This window comes from Pteropus vampyrus, unplaced genomic scaffold (genome assembly GCF_000151845.1).
Source record: "Pteropus vampyrus isolate Shadow unplaced genomic scaffold, Pvam_2.0 Scaffold553, whole genome shotgun sequence".
NCBI classification, from domain to species: domain Eukaryota; kingdom Metazoa; phylum Chordata; class Mammalia; order Chiroptera; family Pteropodidae; genus Pteropus; species Pteropus vampyrus.
Window position 1 is genome coordinate 55,305 of NW_011889334.1, and position 20,936 is coordinate 76,240.

The 20,936-nt window shown below is 49.3% G+C and overlaps 2 protein-coding genes across 8 annotated transcripts; both read left to right on the forward strand.

The window, feature by feature from the left end:
- Nucleotides 1-186: 186 nt before the first annotated feature.
- CCHCR1 (coiled-coil alpha-helical rod protein 1) lies at nt 187-12,767 on the forward strand. 6 transcript variants are annotated; one of them, XM_011383913.2, is made up of 18 exons: nt 187-292; nt 1,260-1,392; nt 1,471-1,684; nt 2,944-3,247; nt 5,239-5,402; nt 5,507-5,642; nt 5,813-5,923; nt 6,109-6,258; nt 6,779-6,889; nt 6,994-7,100; nt 9,237-9,349; nt 9,525-9,570; nt 9,700-9,836; nt 9,965-10,153; nt 10,235-10,336; nt 11,772-11,923; nt 12,033-12,201; nt 12,452-12,767. In XM_011383913.2, the coding sequence occupies exons 2-18, from the start codon at nt 1,377-1,379 to the stop codon at nt 12,562-12,564; spliced, it is 2,334 nt and encodes a 777-aa protein (XP_011382215.1). In that variant the 5' UTR covers nt 187-292; nt 1,260-1,376; the 3' UTR covers nt 12,565-12,767. The 6 variants fall into 6 exon arrangements, with proteins under 6 accessions (XP_011382215.1, XP_011382218.1, XP_011382217.1 ...); XM_011383916.2 differs by having other exon boundaries at nt 12,075-12,201; XM_011383915.2 differs by having other exon boundaries at nt 211-292; nt 1,326-1,392.
- Nucleotides 12,768-13,375: 608 nt separating this feature from the next.
- On the forward strand, nt 13,376-15,950 carry PSORS1C2 (psoriasis susceptibility 1 candidate 2). 2 transcript variants are annotated; one of them, XM_023525367.1, is made up of 3 exons: nt 13,376-14,293; nt 14,563-14,664; nt 15,330-15,950. In XM_023525367.1, the coding sequence occupies exons 1-3, from the start codon at nt 14,263-14,265 to the stop codon at nt 15,683-15,685; spliced, it is 489 nt and encodes a 162-aa protein (XP_023381135.1). In that variant the 5' UTR covers nt 13,376-14,262; the 3' UTR covers nt 15,686-15,950. The 2 variants fall into 2 exon arrangements, with proteins under 2 accessions (XP_023381135.1, XP_023381136.1); XM_023525368.1 differs by having other exon boundaries at nt 14,210-14,314.
- Nucleotides 15,951-20,936: the final 4,986 nt, after the last annotated feature.

Consider the following 20,936-nt stretch of genomic DNA (forward strand, 5'->3'; position numbering starts at 1 on the left):
CCCCAGATGTCCCGCCTACCACTTTTTCTGATTAGTCCACAAGTTTTCCCGGGTTCCCGGAGTTGGGAGGAGCCGCCAGGGCGCGGAGTTGCCCCGACTCCGTAATTGAGACTGGCTTTAGACACTACTGCGCCTGCGTGCACCTCTTCCCCGCCTTTTTCCTGGGTGAAACCCAGTTTTAGAGTGACCCGCCAATGGGCCCGCTCTGCGCAGGCGTGGTCAGGGGCGTAGGCCGGCCCGGGAGCGAGGTGTAGGGGGTGTGGCCTAAGGGCAAAGGGGGTTCTCGCGCAAGGTGAGGGGATATTCGGGAAGAGTCGGTTGGGGGCGGGAAAGGGCTTAGAGGGGGTTCGAGGGTGGGTTCAGGGGTTCATAGGGGAAGAGGGGTTCAGGGACCTTGTAAAAGGAGTAGATGAGGTGGTCGGAACAGCCTTAGAGCTCAGGGTCTAGCAGGGTGAGGACGCTCTGGTGTCGGGGGAGGGGAGGATCAGGGGAGGCTGTTGAGAGTGAGAGTGAGGGAGCAGAGTAATCCCTTCAGTATATAAGCAGATTAGGATATAGGGAGGGAGGGGGATAGGAATCCCAGATTGCAGGAAAAGTACATGAATTTGGGTGGGAGACCTTGAAGAGTCCTCTCTATTCTCTGGGACTCTGGTGGAGAGGAATGTGGGTAACAGGAATGGAAGCTAAGGGGATAGTAGAGAAACTGAGAGAAAGTTGCTGGAAGGGTTTGGGTGAGATGTCAGGAAGCTGGCTTTTCTGTCAAGGGATCTAGGCTGCCTGGATTCCCAAGGGCCTTGAGGAGGCATCCTGCCCTACATGTGGCCGCATTCATCAGGGGCCAGTCCTTGGGCCAACACTTTAACAGGGAAGGACCCGGGAGTCCTGTCTTGGTGGCGTCTGGATGGGCTTCCCCAAGGCCTTGCTGAGCCATGGAGAGAACTCTGGAGATTGGGCTCCCCGCCCCTGCACTGCACATCTCTTTTCTCACCTCCGACCTGGAATGACAGAGACTGTAGGAACTTAAAGAGGACGGTAAAGGCACTGTCCAGACCCTAAAAGTTTGAGTAAAGCCTAAGAGCTCCCTCTCAGCCTTCTCAAATTCTCACCATCTCATGGTTATTTGCCGTAGTTCAATCAGGAACCAGGTTGGGTCAAACAAGTGATGTTCGGATATTCCTACTTCTTTTAGGAAGTAGGAAAAGAACTTAGGGTCCGGTGGACCTGGCTGTTATTTAAGGATTATGACTTTGTTATTTTAGGGGCTTTCTCTTTGGAAAGTGGCTTGAAAATTGAATTGGAGTGCCCTTGTTTCTCCTATTGTCCAGGGGAACATAGATGGCTGGACACAGAATCTAGAGACTTCAAATAATGTGGAGATGTTTCGACCTTCAGGTCAGTGGGACCAGGCACAGGGACTGGTGATTGTCTCTCCCTGAGAAACTGACCATTTTTGTACTTGCGATTCCTCAGGTGCCTCTGGGCTCATTCCTCCATCCCACTTCCAAGCTCGGCCCCTTCCAACCGTGCCAAGAATGGCTCCCACCTGGGTCTCAGACATTCCTCTGGTCCAAACCCTGGCCCATCAAGATGTCTCAGAGAGGCGGCCAGACAACCAGAGATCTCAAGCGATCATGTGGGAACAGGATCTTTCTGGCAACGGACAAGAGCCAGGGTGGAGAGGCAGGTAGGCGTTCACTGTCACTGTTTTCTCAGGCTTGCTTGTCAGTGACCTCTTTACTGAAATAGGTTCCTTGCCCTATTTCAGACCTTAGTTCCATAATTTGTTCATTTTTCCATGAACAATTATTGGTGCATACAATGCACAAATAATAATAAGGCAGTGTGCTACACACTAGGGATAGAGATAACAAAAATGAATTGGAGAGATCCTGATATCAAGGAGTTTAAAATCCTAAGGGAAGAGACAGATTGACCAACAGCTGATCATAATAAGCATGGTATTAAGGCAAGATGAAGAAATTCAGACTAGGACTGTGTACTATGCTTGTCTGGATTCGTTCTGACAGAGTACATGCTGTTGGAGCTGGCTGTGCTATTTGTCGATGTGTTGTCTGTAAAAACTTTTATTCTTAATGTCTCGTGTGTCTTCCCAAATGTTCTGTATTGTCATTTTGCCATTGTGCTCTCAAGTGGGATTGGAAATGGATCTACCTTGCACCCCATCAAAGAGGAAGGAGCATGATGATGAAGGAGGAGCACTGGAGTGGGTGTGAGGAGATGGAGATTCTCTTCCTAGTTAGGCTACCTGCTAAGGGTCCTTTCGCCAGTCACTTAATTTCTCTAGGCTACAGTTCACTGCTTTAAAAAAATTCTGTGGTTCTAGGCCTCAGTGAGGGAGCTGTGCCAACAACTGTTATAAGCTGCTTTAAACTTATTTTGATGCCAATAGACTGTTCTCTAAAGGTCAGGACTATGTAATTTATTGATGTGCTGCCCTCTCACTACTCATACAGTATACCTAACACTCAATAAATGCTTTTAACCAACACCTGGCCTCGCCATATTGATAATGGAAGCCATGAGCTCTCTTTCTCTATATCTCCCTCAAACTTTTCCTTGCCCTTGAATCAGAATTCAGAAGTCTCTGCATGTACTTCCAACCTCTTCAATTCAATGTATGGCCTTATGATGTGCGCATTTGATGTTTAAGACATCTACCTATACATGTAGCTCTCTCTAGACAACCATGTCCCTCCCATGATCTCAGCTAGCTTTTAGGTCCCATGAGCCCAGACACTGGACCCAATAGGCTTAGTAGGGCCTCAATGAATGATGATGGTGATGGAAATGCAGAGATGGTCCAACTTTGTCTCCCCATCTCCCTACCTGGGAGCAGAGGGATCTCTTCTGTCTGCACATATGCCCATGGTCACCATCCCAGCCCCAGAGACAAGCCCCCCCTTTGCTAACCTGTCTTTGAAGGTCCATGGAGCTGCAGGGGTCACAGGCCCTGAGCCAGCAGGCTGAGTTGATCTCTCGGCAGCTGCAAGAGCTGCGGCGGCTTGAGGAGGAGGTCCGGGCCCTGAGGGAGACCTCGCTGCAGCAGAAGATGAGGCTGGAGGCCCAGGCCATGGAGCTGGAGGCCCTGGCACGGGCGGAGAAGGCCGGCCGAACTGAGGCTGAGGGCCTGCGTGCCGCCTTGGCCGGGGCCGAGGTTGTCCGGAAGAACTTGGAAGAGGGGAGCCAGCGGGAGCTGGAGGAGGTTCAGAGACTGCACCAGGAGCAGGTGAATTGGGGCATGGGAAGGGCTTAGCTTCACAGTGGGTGAAGCAGAGAGCAGGTATCGAAGAAAAGGCCCCATGAGCAGCGGAGTGATGAGAAGATGTTTGGTGAAGGTGAAAAAACAGATGACCTGGAAAGAGGGAGACCTTGGGTGTTTTGGTCTTATTCAGATTGCAGTCATTCCCAGGATTCGGGTGACCACCTACCACCTGAAGCCCTTTTCTCCTTTCCAGTAGGAAGCAGTTTGTCTTCCTACTTTAGTTCAGGTACCCAATTCATCTGGGAGCGCTGGGGGTGGGGGGTGACAGGAGGATGGTAGGAATGGGGTCCTAAGGTGGACTGGGAAGGGGAGATTGTTCAGTCGGTAAGCATTTATCAGTCTGCCATCCCTGAGACAAGGGTGAGCACATCAGCCTGAGTTCCTGGCCCTTGTGAGTGAAACTGATAACCTTTTTGGGGGACACACACGTTTACGCTTAATTTAATCTTAATTAGTTAGTTGCAATTGGGAGAAGTGCCATGAAGGATAAGGGAGCCCTAACCTGGTAGGGGCGTTAAGGAAGGCCACCCTAATCAGTCAACATGTTAAGAAAAGGTACCATAAAGATATTGGAAGAAAACCTGAGTGAATTCATTTGTAACCTTGGAATGGGGAAGATCTTTACATATGAATCAAAATCCAGAGCCATTAAAGAAAAGATTGGTACATTGACTTTATAATACTAAACTTAGGAATGACAAAGTAAAAGTAAAATTAAAGGACAGATGATAAACTAAGGAAAAATATTTGCAGCTTGTATCACAGGAGGAGGCTAATATCCCTAGTATATAATGTGTGTCTGGAAATTGATAAGGGAAAGACGACAATCCAGTCAGAAAATGGACAAAAGAGATCGTTCAAAGAAAAATATAAATGGCCTTAAGATTCATGAAAGATTCTTAAAGATAAATAGACATTTGTGCTGAATAGAGATTGGCTGGTGAGGAGGCAATAGGAGTTGGTGTGACACTGGGCAGCAGGTGCGACAGGAGGAGGCCGGAGGGGCTTGAATGTAGGAGATGAGAGGGGGCTCTGGATGGTGGTGCGGCAAGGCCTCAGGGCCCATTCAGAACTTCATCTTAAGAGCAACGAGCAACTAGTCAAAGGTTTTAAACAGGAAAATGACATGATGAGATTGGCATTTTATGACTCAAAAGACCAGTTTTGTGATTTATGTCCAAAAAGATCACTCTGACTATGGTATAGAAATAGGGCCAAAAAGGGCAGACCAGAAATGAGGGCAGCAATTTCCCTCCATCACCATCTGTTCCATGACTCCTTCAGTGTCCCTGACACCGTTATCACTGTCGAGGTACAGTGAGAAAAAGACAAGATTCCCACCTTTCTGGAGCTTCCTTTCAAATGAGATGTGCAGACAGTAAGATCATCTCAGATAATAATCAGTGCTGGAAGGACAGAGCATGGTGGGTAAGGATTGGAGGGTCCAGGGAGGCCTTCCTGAGGAGGTGACCTGTATCCACCCCGCCCCTTCCCCTGCCTCCTACCTGAATCTGAGGAGCTGGGGGATTGAGAGAGCAATAGGAGATGGGCTCAGAGAAGTGGGCAGAAGCCAAGGTACAGCAGGCTTCACAAGCTGAGGGAAGAAGCTGGGTTCTGCTGAGAATTCCACTGCAGATTTTTAAAGACTGGTCAGAAAATTGTTGCTGTTGTCCAGGCCAGATATGAGGGTAGCTTACCTCAGGTTGGTGATTCTGGAGGTGAAGAGAAGTGAAGATAAGATTTGCGGGGAGATCTGACCAGAACAGTTGATGAATTGGAGAGTGATGGGGGAGTAAGGCCCCAGGGACTGTCTCCATTTGCCATTCACAGTTGGGTTGTCTGTGGGTTGTCTAAAGTCCCAGAAAGTGGGAGGAGACAAGGGCAAAGTAGTGAGATTTGGAAAGCCCAGATGTGGGAGTGACCTGGCCCCTGCTGAGCCCTGTCTCTCTCTGCAGCTCTCCTCCTTGACACAGGCTCACCAGGAGGCTCTTTCCAGTTTGTCCAATAAAGCTGAGGGTTTGGAGAAGTCTCTGAATAGTCTGGAAACCAGGAGGGCAGGGGAAGCCAAAGAGCTGGCTGTGGCCCAGAGGGAGGTTGAGTTGCTGCAGAAGCAGCTGAGGTACGTGGGGAGTGGGGGGCCCATGGGGAGCCCAGCAGTTGGTGGGTGGGGTGGATCTCTGGATTGCCCTACTAATGGCTACCCTATTCCCACCCTAAACCTAGCAAAACCCAAGAAGAGTTAGAGGTTCAGGTGACCCTGGCTGAGAATCTAAAGAGATATGTGGGGGAACAAGTACCTCCCGAGGTCCATAGCCAGACGTGGGAGTTGGAGCAACAGGAGCTTCTAGAAACTGTGCAGGTGAGAAAGTGCAGGGTACATCTTTATGGGAGTTGGAGGTGGGGTGGGAGGGCTCAAGGCTCAGGTCCTGGGAGAGAAGAGCCCCCTGGAGAAGAGCACAGTCCCCAGTAGAGAAGGCAGTGCTGTTGAGGGTTCAGACAAGCCACTCTCCCTCCCTTTCCCGCTGGCAGCACTTGCAGGAGGACCGGGACGGCTTGCACACGACAGCAGAGCTGCTGCAGGTGCGCGTGCAGAGCCTCACACACATCCTCTCCATGCAGGAGGAGGAGCTGGCCAGGAAGGTAGGCCCCTGTGGGTGGAGGGGTTGGCATGCTGCCAGACCCTGCTGAGATTTCCCCGCCTCCACCCCCCTGCAACACCTCTTTTTGTTGTGTCTCCTGTTGCTTGGGCAGGACAGAGAAAAACCAAGATGCTACCCCCTTCCTCTGTCCCCCAGAAGCCCACACTGTCATCCTCCTCTCTGCAGGTTCAACCTTCAGATTCCCTGGAGCCTGAGTTCACCAGGAAGTGCCAGTCCCTGCTGAAATGCTGGCGGGAGAAGGTGTTTGCCCTCATGGTGCAGTTAAAGGCCCAGGAGCTAGAGCACAGAGCATGTGTGGAGCAGCTGAAGGGACAGGTCATTTGTCCCTCTTGCCATATTCTTTCCCCCAACTTGCTCCTTACGTAAGGGATAGCATTCAACAAATATTACTGAATGGCTACCACATGCTGGGAACACAGCCCTGAACAAGGACAAGTACCTGCTCTCAGGAGCTTAGGTTCTGGAGCACATAGACCCACAACAGGCAAGCAGACAATTAGATAATGTCAGGTAATCATGTGTGCTGTGAAGAAAAAGGTAGACTAGATCATCATGTGACTGAGAAAGACTGGCGGGGGATCAGCCTTAGGATGGTCAGGGACGGCCTTTCTGAGGAGGTGGCATGTCCAGGGCCTTGTGTGGGTCACAGGGAGTTTCCTCAGGGTCTGGGCACGTCGAGCAGGCTTCTGGAAGGAAACCTTGGGCTTCATTTTCAGGAACCCAAGCTTCTTGTTTCCCTGCATGGTGTTCTTTAGAGACCTCTGCATCTGCCCCTTCATTCCCAGTGCGCCCCGTACAACTTTAGTGCACTGCCCTGCCTCCTCTCTTCTCCCAGGTGGCAGAGCTCCAGGAAAGAACTGCCGCCCAGAGCCAGGAGCAGGCTATCCTGCAGCGCTCCCTGGAGGACAAAGCCGCAGAGGTAGAGGTGGAGCGGATGGGCGCCAAGGTCAGTGTCTGAGACAGGCAGAGGTTAAGGGAAGACTGAGAAACCCCAGGTCTGTGGGTGAGGGCCCCAGGGAAGGAACTTTTTTCTTTATGGCATCCTTCCAGGCCCTGCAGTTGGAGCTGAGCCGTGCCCAGGAGGGTGGGCGCCGGCGGCAGCAGCAGACAGCCATGGCTGAGGAGCAGCTGAAGCTTGTGGCCAATGCTGTCAGCAGGTATCTGGATGAGGGTGGGGTGGAATAGTATTTCTGCTTCCCCAGCCTCCTAGACACCTTGGCGTTTAAGAGCCTCGGGCAAGAGGGGCTGGAAAGCTGGCCACTGGAGGATGCAGAACTAGAGGCATTTAGCACTGTAAGAGTTCCTGTGTTTGTTTTTCCTGGGGCAACTCCCTCCAGGTCACACCGGGGCCACTTGTTATGATTCCCACTGCACGTTTGGCTGGAGGTTTGGCTGAAGGTGAGGCAGTGCTTACTGCCATAGTTTGGTCCAGTAACAGCTTGAGCTAAATAGAGCATCTGGGAATATCCCCACCTTCAGTTGTTCGAAGAAGGGGAGTGTGGATACTTGGTCTTTTTTTCTCTCTTTAAAATTTTACAGATATGCCTGGTTAGTCAGAAAAAAAAATCGTCTATTTTAAAACTGTACACTTTACTGGCTTATAGATATTTCATCTAAAACATAAGAGTTTCCTTCTTAATCAATTGCAAGCCTGTGTTTCTCATACTATCTTCCTAGGTGTTTCCTTCCCAACTCCTTATATAACCTTTAGAAAGACCTGTAAAGAGAAACACAAGCTTCTTTGTGTTGGGAATCATCCCTCCTCAGCCTTGGACATTGGGGTACCTGGTCTATGAAGAGCTTTTAGCACAGTGCTGGGCTTGTCACCTGCTCTCTATAAAATGTTTACTATTACCACGAGGCTCTTCTTGATGGATCAGATAACAATTTGGGGGTTAACAAAATTGTGACACAGGACAGATTCTTGCCCATCTTCTTCTGTTCTGTTGGATTTGTACCTTGGGGACTAATTTAACTTTAAAAAATGATGAAAGATTGCAAACACATGTGGAATTAGAGAGGCTGGTTATGATAACCACTGCCGAACTTCAATCCATTGCACATGATCCTACCCCCAAGAGAACAGAAGGATAGCTGTGGAGAGGGTTTTACCTTGGTCACAGGACCTCACTGAAATGGTTCTTGCTAATGAATTATTGCCAAAAAGTCCACCAGGCATGAGACAATGCAAGCTTGATCTGTTGCCAGGTTTGTTAGTCTCTAGATGGCTTGGAGACCTTATGAGAAAATGACTTTAATAAGAGCCACAGAAGGTGTTGGAAGCAACCATCCAAACAATTTTCAGGTAAAAGCGGTCTCTGCCTTGCTGCTGGGATGCAACCTCCAGCCTTTGTCATCTGCTTGTTTAGTACAGAATTGGACTCCCCAGGGAAGTTCGAGCCTGGCCCCTAGATGCTGCCTCGGCCCTCCCCCGGGGGCCTGTTCAGCCTTCTCAGCTTTTGTGAACCACATTGGTCCTGTTTGGGGCACAGCCAGCCGATAAAGCACATGCACCTGGCCTTCATTGTCAGAAGGGATAACTTTGATCTCTGATGCATAATAGCAATCAAAAAACAGGTTGTGAGAAAAAAGCTTCGAAGCTTGCTTGAAAAAATACACAGTTATTTAATGCCATCTTTGGGTAAGGGCCCTTTAGAAAACTGATGGAAGCTATGGGCTTTGTTCCTTAGAAAAATGCTCATGAGTTCACACACCCTGAACATTGCACATGTGCCAGGAGATTCTCAAAACCTGGAGAGGCATCCAGGGGCCTACAGGTGGAAAAGTCTAAATCAGCTAGAGATTAGCCAGCCTATGGACACTCGTTTTAGCCCCCGTAGAATCGTTTTTACTCAACCCTTTACTGCTTTATGGCATCTGGGTCCAGATAAGGTATGGCCCCACGAACCTCATTATTGTTTCTACTGCAGGGCTGTTATTGAAGACACTGAGTGCCAGGGCCCAGATGAGAAGCTTACCGTAGGTTTTGGGACCAGGAATAGCTGTGCTTTTCTTAAGAGCAACTGGGTCATTTTATCTGGCAATCACTAAAGGGCTTAAGCCCTCAGGTTTTCTTTTTTTATTGGCCTAGGAGCCCAGGCACAACTGGCAGAGCATAGAGTTGGGGTGCCTATCCTTGGCTTCAGCTTCTCTTTTCCCAGCTCTGATTTGCCTTGCCTGTTTTCCCCATGTTCACAGCAGTACAGGATAGAGGGAGTTGTCCTTAAAGGCACATCAAGTCCTTTTGGGAATGAGGTGGGGTTGAAGGGTCATTGACCTTGTACCTTCTCCAGCTTTCAGACCTGGCTCCAGAGCACCATGGCTGAGGTGGAGCGGGCTGCAGCCCGGCTGCCCAGCCTCAGCAGCCGAGCTAGCTATGCCGTCCGCAAGGTCCACACCATTCGGGGTGGGTAGTGCGACTGTCAGATGTGCCCTGCCCCTGCCCTGCAAGCTCTCTCATCCTGTATCCCTCCTCCCGCCTTCTCACCAGTTCATGCATCTCTTTTTCTTTTACTACCCCATCTCCCCTTTCCTCCAACCCACACTCGTCAATCCGTTCCTCTCTGCCTTTTCCCACCCAGGTCTGATGGCTCGAAAACTGACCCTTGCTCAGCTGCGCCAGGAGAGGTGAAGTTTGGGGCACAGGGATGGCGGTGGGGCTGCTGGGACCCAAAACAGTAGGACTGAGGCGGGATGGGGCTTGGGGGACAGGCAGCTGGGGAATTTCCCTGACTCTATTTCTCTTCCCTGTCTCAGCTGCCCCCCACCCCCACCGACCATGGATGTGAACCTTGAGTTGGAGCAGCTGCGGGAAGAACGGAATCGCCTGGATGCAGAATTGCAGCTGAGTGCCCGCCTCATCCAGCAGGAGGTGGGCCGCGCCCGGGAACAAGGTACACCTGGTCCTGGGGTCACTGAGCTGGTGCAGGGGCCAGAGTCAGGTGCATTGAGATAGCCAAGAAGAGGGAAGAGCTGGAGTCTAGAGCATGGAGAGGCCCGCGTGAGCACTACCCCTTCCTAGGGGAGGCGGAGCGGCAACAGCTGAGTGAGGTCACCCAGCAGCTGGAGCAGGAGCTACAGCGAACCCAGGAGTCCCTGGCCAGTGTGGGGCTGCAGCTGGAAGCGGCTCGCCAGGGTCAGCAGGAGAGCACAGAGGAGGCTGCCAGTCTGCGGCAGGAGCTGACCCAGCAGCAGGAGATCTATGGGCAAGGTGTGCAGCATACCTGTGGAGGGTGGGGAGGGACCACAAACCAAGGCTCCCCAACACACCCCATCTGTACCTTCACTCCAGCTCTGCAAGAGAAGGTGGCCGAAGTGGAAACCCGGCTGCGTGAACAGCTCTTGGAAACAGAAAAGAGACTAAATGAGGCTCGGAGGGAGCACGCCAAGGCCGGTGAGGTTTGCCAGGGGTAGACGTGGGCTTCTAGGGAGGAGAAAGTGTGGAGACATAAGGTTATTTTGAAAACTTTTTGTAAAGCTTTCTTTGAAGTATGCAGGTAATGAAATTATCAGGGAATGGCACAGTTGAATTCTCAGGTAGTGAACATACCCATGTAGCCAACACCCAGATCAAGGTGATGCAGGACGGGACTGATCCCCCCAAGTGGGGATTCAAGTCCTGTACTGACTTATATATTGACTGCGTGCAGGAAAGAATTCAAGCACTCATCAGAGTTAGAGACGAAAGGAAAGTTTTTTAAAGAAGGAATAACGTTTCATAGAGCGTGGTCGCCTCTCAGAGACAATGAGAGGGACAGAGAATGAGAGAGACCCCAAGTGTTTGGGGAGTTCAATTTATTTGTCATTCTTAGTTTCTATGAATTACAATTTAAAGACTTTGTTTACCTGTTTTCCTTTCGTGATATGGGTATGCAGCGTTGAAAGGTATGGGTATGCAATGTTAAAGGTGTAGGTATGCAAAGTTAAAGGCAAGCTAGCAATTTGTTCTATAGGTTCCCTATGATCAGGCCTTTGGGAATGAATGGTTGGGTTTGTGTAGGATACGACTTTCTTAAAGACTTTGTTTTCCTTTCATGGTCTGGGTAAATGGTTTGTTAGCAATCCCAATAGGAATCTTTCTTTGTTCTGTAAGATTCCCATGGTCTGGCAGCACATTGCAGGCTCTGAATACAACTAACTTGATTTAATATTTAGTTCTCATGCCTCTTCCCTATATTAAAGTGACCAGCCCAAGAGCCCGCTGAGCCTTTCCCAGTCACTCCCTCCACAAAGGCAACCAACATCTGACATCTCCCACCAATGATTATTCCCATCTTTTTACTAGGAAAAATTTTAAACACCTAGACAAGTTAAAAGAATCATACGATGGATACTCATGTCTTCTCAAACTCAGTGAAGCACTTATTAACCTTTTGCCATGTTTGCTGTCTATTTCTGTATACACACACACTGATACATGCATTTTGGGAGAATTATTTAAATTACAAACATGATTGTTGATCTGCATCTCCTATAAAGAGGAAAGTTTCCTGTATAATGTCAATACTATTGTCACACTTTAAGAAAATGGACATTAATTGTACACAATAGAGTATGCATCCAGTCTGTATCCAGATTTTCCCTAAGAGACTCCAGGAAGGTTTGGGTGTGGGGAACGTATTTTGGATGCACAGATTCATAGGCTCCTAGAATATCAGCCATCTCTCCCATGGTACAGAAGAGACAGAGTCACAGAGTATAAGTGGCTTCCCTGAGTCACAGAGCTGGGGACCCAGCGTTCTTGCCCATCATTCCAACCCTGTTTTCATAGTGCCTTGCTGCCTCTGGGCTGCTCCACACCTGTCCCCTCTGTCCTGGCTTCTCCACAGTGGTCTCCCTGCACCAGATCCAGCGCAAAGCCACCCGGGAAAAGGAGCGGAACCAGGAGCTAAGGCGCCTACAGGATGAGGCCCAGAAGGAAGAGGGGTTGCGGCTGACCCAGCGCCTGCAGGAGCTAGAGAGGGACAAGAACCTCATGCTTGTAGGGGAAGGCAGAGAAGGGCCTTTGGGCTGATGGGGGAGTAGAGGTGTGGAAGGAGGAGTGGGAGGCTCTGCCTGGGCTAGGTGGCGTTTAACCCTCTCCTTCCCAGGCCACCTTGCAGCAGGAGGGTCTCCTCTTCCGTTACAAGCAGCAGCGACTGTTGGCAGTTCTTCCTTCCCTCCTGGATAAGGGGAAATCTGTTGAGTCCAGCCCCAGGCCTTCAGGGTCTTCAGCACCTTTACCTCCAGCAGCAGCACTCTCCAGGGAGTCCATAAAAGGTAATGGTCTGAGTAGGAAGGAGCAGAAGAAGGGTGGGGTGTGGGCTTCAGGAACCTCTGTCCCAGACACTCTTGAGTGCATGAGCATTGTTCTCTGTGACCCTTGGAGGCCCTCAGCCTCTTTTATCCATGCCAGCCTTGCACCAAAGAACCTCCTCCCTCATAACCCTCCCATCCTATGACAGCCCTGTTCCTCTGCAGGACAGCCTTCTCTTGTCTGGCTCCTATCCATTGGGGTCTTTTTTCCCAGGATCCCTCTCTGTCCTGCTCGATGACCTGCAGGGTCTGAGTGAGGCCATTTCCAAAGAGGAAGCTATTTCTCAAGGAGACAATCCAAACTCTCCTGCTCCCACCTGCCATTGAGCAGCTGGGAGCTTGGAGCAGCCGGGAGCTTGGAGCAGCCGGGAGCTCAAGGGGGACCCAGGAGGGCCAGGAAGATTGTGGAGAAGTGGGGTGGGGTTTGGGGATACCAGCCCAGCCCTCTTCCTCATCCACGTGCCCTGGGAGACACTATCCACCAAGATGTCTGTGAATTCTGTGGTTTAATAAAGATGGTGACAGTAGGAGCTATTGTTTAAACATGTTGTCTCTGGGAATACAAGGGACTTTTCCTTGCAGCCGCCTCTCCAGGAAATGCGAGCAGTCCCACACACAGCTCTTTCTCTAGATGGTATTTTTGTCAAAACCCCTTTCCTAGGCTGCTTGGGGGAGTTTTTTGAGAAGCTCCAGGTTTTCTTTATTCTCTACTTCTGTTTTAAAACTCTTTTGGAAAATGATTAATGCCGGGAGTGAGGGAGATAAAACATTCACTCATTCAAAAGGAATCTCAGAGCCAGGCAGTGTCCTAGATCCAGGGCCACAGTGGGGGCTTGACGGGCAGGTCCTTGCTACTAGGTGCTTACATTCTAGTGGGAGACTAAGACGTTGGACAAGTACTAGAATGAACAAACGAGCATTTCAAACATGTGCCATGAAGAGAGTAAACAAGAACGGTGTGATAGAAACTGACTCTTTGGGCCATGGCATCATCAGATGAGGGGACAGGAAAGGCCTCTCTGAGGAGGGGTGATTGTGCTGAGACCTAAGTAGAGTGGAGCAAGCTGTGCAACCACTGGAAGAGGTGTTCCTTGCAGGGGTGGGCAAGGGCAGAGGCCAGGAGGGGGAGTGAGGGAAGGTACTGGGGAGTGGTGTGCGATGGCAAGACAGGACTTATTCTGAGTCAGTAGAAAGCTCTCAGAGTACTTTTCAAACAGGGAAGTAGCCACACAATTCGATTTGCATTTTTAAGAGACATGTTGGCTGGCTATGGAGGACTGGATGTTGGTGTGGGGCTGGATGAAGAGACCGATTAAGGGGGTATGGGGGAGGCTGGGAGAGATGGTGCTCCAGTATGGGGCGTGGACTGGTTTGGCTGCTTCTAGGTGAGCCACAGAGGGACAGTGGTGTCCCTTACTGCTGGTGAGAGACCAGGTGGGGAACAACTTGGGGAGGAAGTGAGTTCTGTTTTGGACATTACTTCTGAGAGGTTCATTAGACCTGCAGACAGAGGAGTCCTTTTTAAGGGAATGTTCTAGCAGAATCCCTGAGAGAGACAAGATTGAGACTGAGACCTAAAAGATGAAGGGAGGAAGAAGGTGGACAGGACAGAGTTGGAGCCAAAGACCAGGAGAGGGAGCCAGAGGGGCAGGAGGAAGAATCCAGAGGGAGGAGGGATGGGCTGGGATGACTGTGGAGCTGAGGCAGCCCCTTTCTGAGCCTCTTGGCCATGACTGATGGAACCAGTTCTGAGGTGGGGAGAAGGAATCAGGATGTTCTCATATTTCCTTACCTGTAGTCACCCCAAGTGATTCCTAGATGAAATTCCTCGGATGTCACTGTTTGGGAGGTCCCCTGTATGCTTGAAGAAGGCACATACTGGAGAGGCCAGTGGAAGTTCTGAGCCCCAAGGGGGAGGGCTCAAAGAGACCAACTCCCCCTGCTTCCCAAGTGTCCTGCCCCCAGCCCTGTAATTACCCCCATGCCTGATTGCTCCCATTCCTTGGCTTCCAGTGGCTTCAAGGAATGAAAAGCGGAAGTTCATGTGATTATGGAGGTGTGCATTGATTGCTGCAGGGTGTGTATGAGGACAAGGGTGGGGTGACCAAAGTCTAGGTCATTGACAGAGCCAGGTTGGCCGCGTCCTGAGCTGGGGGACTAAAATAAGGGACGCCAACCTCAGAGGTTACACATCAGACATGGCCTTCCAAACAGGTTAGGCTAGTTAAGTTCTGATGGGATTCCTTGTGTCACTGGGCTGGCCCCTCCCCAGAGATTGGCCTCCTCCTTTCCTTCCTCCCCTATAAAGCTTCTTGGGGTTCCCAGGCACCCAGACTCAGGCCACACCTAACTTTGGGGGCCAGGAGACATCCATTATGCTCAACTGGAAGCTACTGGGGATCCTGGTCCTTTGCCTGTATGACAGAGGTGAGCTGGGAGTAGAGGTCAGGAGTACAATTTTGGGTAATGGGGATGGTCAGGATGAGACGAGAGTGACCACTAAGAAGGAATGGGATGAATTGGATGCATAGAGATAGAGGAGATTCTGGGAATTCACAAGAGGTCGGGAAGACACATGTATCTCTGAATAAATGTTTTGCTGGTTGGGGTGTAGCTCACTGTGGAATTCAGATGTGCTGAGCTGAGACCCATGTTGAGAGTGGTGGTCGTTGTAGAGATGGGGGCTGGGTGCCACATGAGGCCAAGGTGTAGACCATTTGGGGGCTGCAGATCAGCATAGGGGCCAAGCCGGCAGGTGCCACATGAGGCCAAGGTGTAGACCATTTGGGGGCTGCAGATCAGCATAGGGGCCATGCCGGCAGGGCGTCCCAACCAGGGTTGGATAGACCTTATTTGGGGTGGTCTGTCAATTTAAAGTTCAAGTTAATCGTTCAGGACAGGTTTTATGTCATTTTAAGATCACTTCGGTAGTTTGTAAATGTGTGGAGAGCTCTTTGAGAGTTACTTCTGAGGTCTGTTTGTGGGATCAGCTCAGGCAGATCCCAGACAGGCTGTGCCTCCTGGGTCTGTAGCTGGTCAGTGGCTGGATCTGGCCCTTACCACCTCTTACCTTTCTCCTTCCTTCTCTATAGGTATCTCAGGCAGTGGAGACCACCCCTTTCCCCCACCCACAGATGCCAGAGAGGGAGAGGGCTCCCCAACATTGCCTCAGGGTCCCCCAATCCCTGGTGAACCCTGGCCTGGGGCACCTCCTCTCTTTGAGGACCCTCCACCTCCAGGCCCCATTCGTCCCTGGAGAGACCTGCCTGAATCTGGAGTCTGGCCTCCTGAGCCTCCTAGAACTGATCCCCCTCAACCTCCCCGGCCTGACGATCCCTGGCCAGCAGGACCCCAGCCTCCGGAAAACCCCTGGCCACCTGCCCCCGAGGTGGACCATGGGCCTCAGGAGGAGCCTGACCTAGATCCCCCCCAGGGAGAGCACAGATAACCATATCTCCCAGAGGCATCTGGGTCTCCAGGCAGAGTGCACCCAAGCCCATCTCTACCTTCTGATTACTCTTGAATTCGTCCCGGTTTAGCCTAACTTCTTAATTTCCTTCCTCATTCCAGTCCTCTCCCCTCTACTTGCCTCCCACCTTCTCTTCCCTACCTTGTACTCCTGGGGCCCCAGCTGGCTGCCCTGTGGTCTCTGCTGCCTCCTGGTGGCGAACGGCTGGGAATTATCAGAAGACCGTGATGGTTCTTCCATGAAATGGAAAAATAAAAATCATGTTTTCCTAATTTTGAAGTTAGGCTGTTTCTTTGCCAATTATTAGATCTTTGAATATTCAGATGCCTTCCTCACAGCCACACACCTACAGAGACCTGGAAGTAATTGAGCTCCTGGCTTGCCCATATGCATCAAGATGTGGAGCTCAGCCACAGGGGGTTGGAAATGTAACTGTTAGAGTTATAAGGATGTTTAGACCCACGTTTTTCACATTCTGGGACCCCTATTTTGAAGAATGAGAAGCCAAGTTAAGTCATTAATTTATAGTGTGCACACCCCTGGCAAAACATGGAAATGTTCCCAGGGGCGTGTGTGCAGGACCAAGTTTTAAGGGGACCAGTTTCTATTAATATATGTGCCTCTTCCTAAAATGAGTCTGCCTGACAGCTGTGTCCTACTCCACGCCCGCCTCCAGCAATAAGCCACCCTTCTCCCACTGGGCAGATGAAGGTGAGTTCTCTCGCCCACCCAAACCCCGACCAGGGTGCTCTTCCTGGAGCCATCAAACGAAAGTCAATGGGAAATAGAAATAGCCCTTTCCATCTCATTGAGAGATACCTTTTTAATAAAAGTTTTCTTTTTAATCATTGTCAGTATTTGAAGTTTTGATCGATTGTGTCTTGTAATGATTGTAATTATAAACCCACTGAAGAATAACTGTTTTTGAACACTTAGAGTCTTATGGTCACAGAAAATAAATTTAAATTTATGTACATATTTTTGTTACAGAGATATACAATAAAAGACTTTCCAAAAATACAATAAAATACAAAAAAAAGATACAATGAAAAAAGTTTTTTATTGAGATAAAACTGTAGGGTAAGTGGAATGGAAAAATGAAGTAAAAAAATGAAGTAAATTTGCTAACTGGTTTAAGGGCTTGGTCACTTATTAAAAGGGTGTTAGGAAAGTGCTACGGTATATTCCATTTGCTACATTTAAAAGAGTGATGTGACATTCGATATGTAATTACAATTCCCTGGAGAGTATACCCTTTGCAATATTTATGGTTAAAAATGTTAGCTGTTGACTTAAAAATGTGTGAGGGGTACATAGTTTTTCAACGGTCTTTGAGGGAGTATTTGAGCAGGAAAGTTCAAAAGGCAGGAGCCCAGAGATCCCTGTGGCCTAATGTCAACCGAGTGGCTGGCCAGGGTGGGGGTTGAAGAAGGGATAAAAGAAATTGAAGGTTTGTAACTTTAAAATTCCTTCCGAGCTCTCATTTTGTTTACGTGGTAACTTCCATCAAAACCTAGGTGACCAGTTTGGGGGGGAAAAGCCCGAAATTTAGAGTTTAGAAATAATCTTAGAACACAAGAATAGGCCCCAAAGTGGTAGTTCACCATTCATTCATTCGTTCATTCATTTATTCATTCATTATCGTATACCCTTAATATGTCCATCAATGCCTGGTGCCATGGGAGAATGTAAAGAATAAAATCATACAGTTCCCACTTTCAGGAAGCTGAAGATTAAGCCCAGAGACAGGATTTACATGCAAAGGTAAATAACAATGACACATAGTAAAAGATGCATGTAACTAAATGATTGCATGAGGAAGCACCAGAGTAGCCTCTGCAGTCAACGCCATGAGTTCCGAAGAGAGTCAAGGGAGCTGTTAATAGTCAGGGAAGGCTCCCAGGAGGAGAACTCAGCGGGAAGGGCAGCCTGCGAGGCTGGAGCACCGGCCAGGATGCGGCGGAGTCGGACCTGGCCTCACAAGGCAGCTCTCAGGCACAGAGGCTTCAGGGGGAGGGAATGTTCAGTCACCTCCTGACCAGCCCCGCCTTCGTGTGCCTCGGCTATCACCGGCCTCTGCTCTCAGTGTGTGTGCTGTTTCCACCTGCCTGGAATGGCCTTCCTTTCCCCAACCAGTCGTATTTCTCTTCGGCGACGCCTGTCCACGCACCGCTCCCCATCCCTGCCCCGCGTCGCCGCGACGTTCCGAGTGCAGCTGTGCGTGGAACTGATTCATTCCTGGCTGTCCTTCCCTCCTAGGCCTCAGCCTCTTGGGGGCAGGGACTGTTCTGCATATTTCTTTTCCGACTCCACCATTTTGGTGCTTGCTGAGTCCCATGTACCGTCACTCCCCGCAGCTCGCCTCTGCCGGCTGCTGGCACTTTACCAGGTGCAGGGAGTACTGGAAGTGCCTGGAAATGTGTCTCCCCTACACGCCCCTCATGCCCTCGCCCCCACCCCAACCCTAAATGGTCTGACAAATATGGGGGTATCAATACCTTAGTTCTCTGAGCCCAGGTTTCCCCCTATGAGACTTTACTTGGTCTCCTTCCCTTTTAGGTCTACCTCTGCCACACTTTCCTCACTTTTTGATAATTCCTTTTACTTGAATCTTTGTCCCAGAATCTTCTTCTGGTGAATTCAATCTAAGGCAAAATATTGTTTGCTACAATAAGACACAGAGTATAGGTCACTACAAACTATTGCAGCTACTTTTTACTAAGCATGTGCTGTCTGGTCCCTGTTGTCAAATTTTCTACAGCTTAAATTCTCACTTTAATTCTGCACAATAGCCCTATAGTTATCACCATTTTGGAGAAGAAACAGAGGCCAAGAGAGGTATAGTCATGCAAGGTCACCCAGGGATTTGAACTCAGGTCTGTCCTATGTCAATGTCTCTAATTTTAACCACTGCATTGTCCCATCTCTGTATTCATCTGTGCAACCCTGACACAAAATACAGTGCCTGGGCCTTCATGGACATGTTGTATTACTCAGGGTTCTCCAGAGAAACAGAACTAATAAAATATAACAATGGAGATTCGTTATAGGAATCAGCTCTTAAGATTATGGAGCCTGAGAAGTCTCCCAGTCTGCTGTCTGCCATCTGCAAGCTGAAGACCCAGAAAAGCCAGTGCGGTAATTCAGTCTGAATCTGAAGGCCTGAGAACCAGGGGAGCAAATGGTATAGGTCCCAGTCCATGTGGAAAGGCCGGGAGTGTTGAAGTCCATGCGTAGAAGATGGATGTCCCAGCTCAGAGAGCAAATTTGCTCTTCCTCCATCATCCCGTTCTATTCAACCCTCAAAGATTAGATGAGGCTCATCAGCATTGGTGAGGGTGGATCTTCTTTACCCAGTCTAACAATTCAAATGCTAATCTCTTCCAGAAACACTCTTACGGACACACCCAGAAACAATGTTTTACCAGCTCTCTGGGTATCCCTTAGCCCAGTCAAGTTGACACAGAAAATTAACAGTCATGTATGTGATGAACGGCTGAGTTTATTAATGAATGGTGAGTTTGGGCAGCAGAGAGTAGATTGAAATGGTTAGAGTAAAGGGTTTGTAACCTGGAGAAGATGGAGATATTGTTAGACAGGTAAGGTTGGGGGGAAATTAAGGGAGGTCTAGGTACCAGGCTCAGGAGCAAATACCTGAAAGTCTTTCTCTTCTGGTAGAACTGTGCCCAGCGGTGGGGAGGAACACATACGCATCTGTGTATACTGTGGCAAGGAGATGTGGAATGGAAAGTGTCGGCATAAGAAACGTAAATTTTTATGAGTTCATTTGAGCCGAACATGACATATGCTGGGAACAAGATCTCAAATGCTCCTGAGAATAACAGTTTGCAGTTTCTTTTATGCATTTGGAACTAAGGAGGGAACATAAATGTTAGGTTTGCCGAAGGAGGAACGCACAAGGCCAAAGAGGTTGAGCAAGGTTTATTGTAGTAGAGTGACAGACCGGCTGAGCCCCGACTACAAGGGTACCTGAAACTTATATGGGGCTTGAGGCAGGCCTTTTGGCGGGAATATTTTGGGCGGGTAAATTGGCTGAGAAGGGAGGAAAGCTCAGTGAAGTGGGAGGTAAGCATGTAGCGTTGCCAACCCGGATGCAAGGTCCAGTTCCTACACAATGATAAGGGAGAAGTTAGGTTTCCACAGTATGGGGGTAGGGATAGGGCCCTCTTGGACCTAAGAGTAAGGAAGATTATATGAATGTGGCAGAAAGCAAGGCAGTATTGGGTTAGAGATTAGTTAAGATTATGTTCTCTCAAGGGTAGTTTCACCTTCAAGCGGTATTATTTCTGGCATTTCAAAAGTGTGCTTACCTAGATGTACAAGGGCTTGCTTAAAAACCTGTCACTAAAGAAGTTATAGGCCTGGGGCATGACTACCCACCATGACCTGCCCACTTAGGAATTTATGATTTATTACAGTGCCCCTTTTTTGTCCACAAAGGAAAAAAGGAAGTCTGGACCCCTCAAAATGACCCACAGCAACCTCCCAAGCCAGTGACATGGAGTTCATTGGGAATAGAAAGAGAGAAAAAAAATCTTAAAGGAACTGAGTCCCTTATGTGGCCCAGGAAAGGATTTAGGGCTCTTACTATGATACTTAATTTCCACAGTGTTATGTTGGTTTCCATGTCTTTCTCCCCCTTGTAAAGTATGAGCTTCTTGAGGGCAGGACTGAACCCTATCTGTCTTTGTATGCCTTACTTCTCTCCTTGTGCCTGGCCCAGAAACTTTTCAGTAGAGCAAATTACTAGTCCCATTTCACAGATGAGGAAACTACTGCTGAGAGAGGTCATCACCTGTCCAAGACATTACACAAGTGCCAAAGTCAAGACTGGGTGATGAACTGCTTAGCTCCAAACCAATTCTTCCCATTTTGACACAGCAGGCGAGTGAGTGGGAAAGAGAAGGGGGACGCATGAGGTAATTGGAGATTTTAATACATATTAATAGGCAGCAGATGGGCACCCAGAGACATGCTGGGGAGGAGACTGAGTGAGACTGGGTGGCATGGAGTATTAACACAGGGGAACCCATTGTGCCAACTTATCCATTCAGATTAGACAATGCTGATTCTTCCCCATCTGCCTTGGCTGACCTCACCGAGGAGTGAATGCAGTAGGGACACAGTTGCATCTTATGTCAACATGGAGTCATAGAATTAAATAATAGAATAGGATCACAGATTCAGAGAACAATAACTCAGTACCTTG

What these genes read in the sequence shown, in the direction of transcription:
- PSORS1C2 (XM_023525367.1), top strand. Translation starts at nt 14,263, where the DNA reads ATGAAAAGCGGAAGTTCATGTGATTATGGAG. An exon ending in AAGTTCATGTGATTATGGAG is followed by an intron (nt 14,294 to 14,562) that starts GTGTGCATTGAT and finishes TGGGGTTCCCAG; the next exon opens with GCACCCAGACTCAGGCCACA. An exon ending in CCTTTGCCTGTATGACAGAG is followed by an intron (nt 14,665 to 15,329) that starts GTGAGCTGGGAG and finishes CCTTCTCTATAG; the next exon opens with GTATCTCAGGCAGTGGAGAC.
- CCHCR1 (XM_011383911.2), top strand. Translation starts at nt 817, where the DNA reads ATGTGGCCGCATTCATCAGGGGCCAGTCCTTGGGCCAACACTTTAACA. An exon ending in GCTCAGCTGCGCCAGGAGAG is followed by an intron (nt 9,571 to 9,699) that starts GTGAAGTTTGGG and finishes TCCCTGTCTCAG; the next exon opens with CTGCCCCCCACCCCCACCGA. An exon ending in GAGGGAGCACGCCAAGGCCG is followed by an intron (nt 10,337 to 11,771) that starts GTGAGGTTTGCC and finishes GCTTCTCCACAG; the next exon opens with TGGTCTCCCTGCACCAGATC.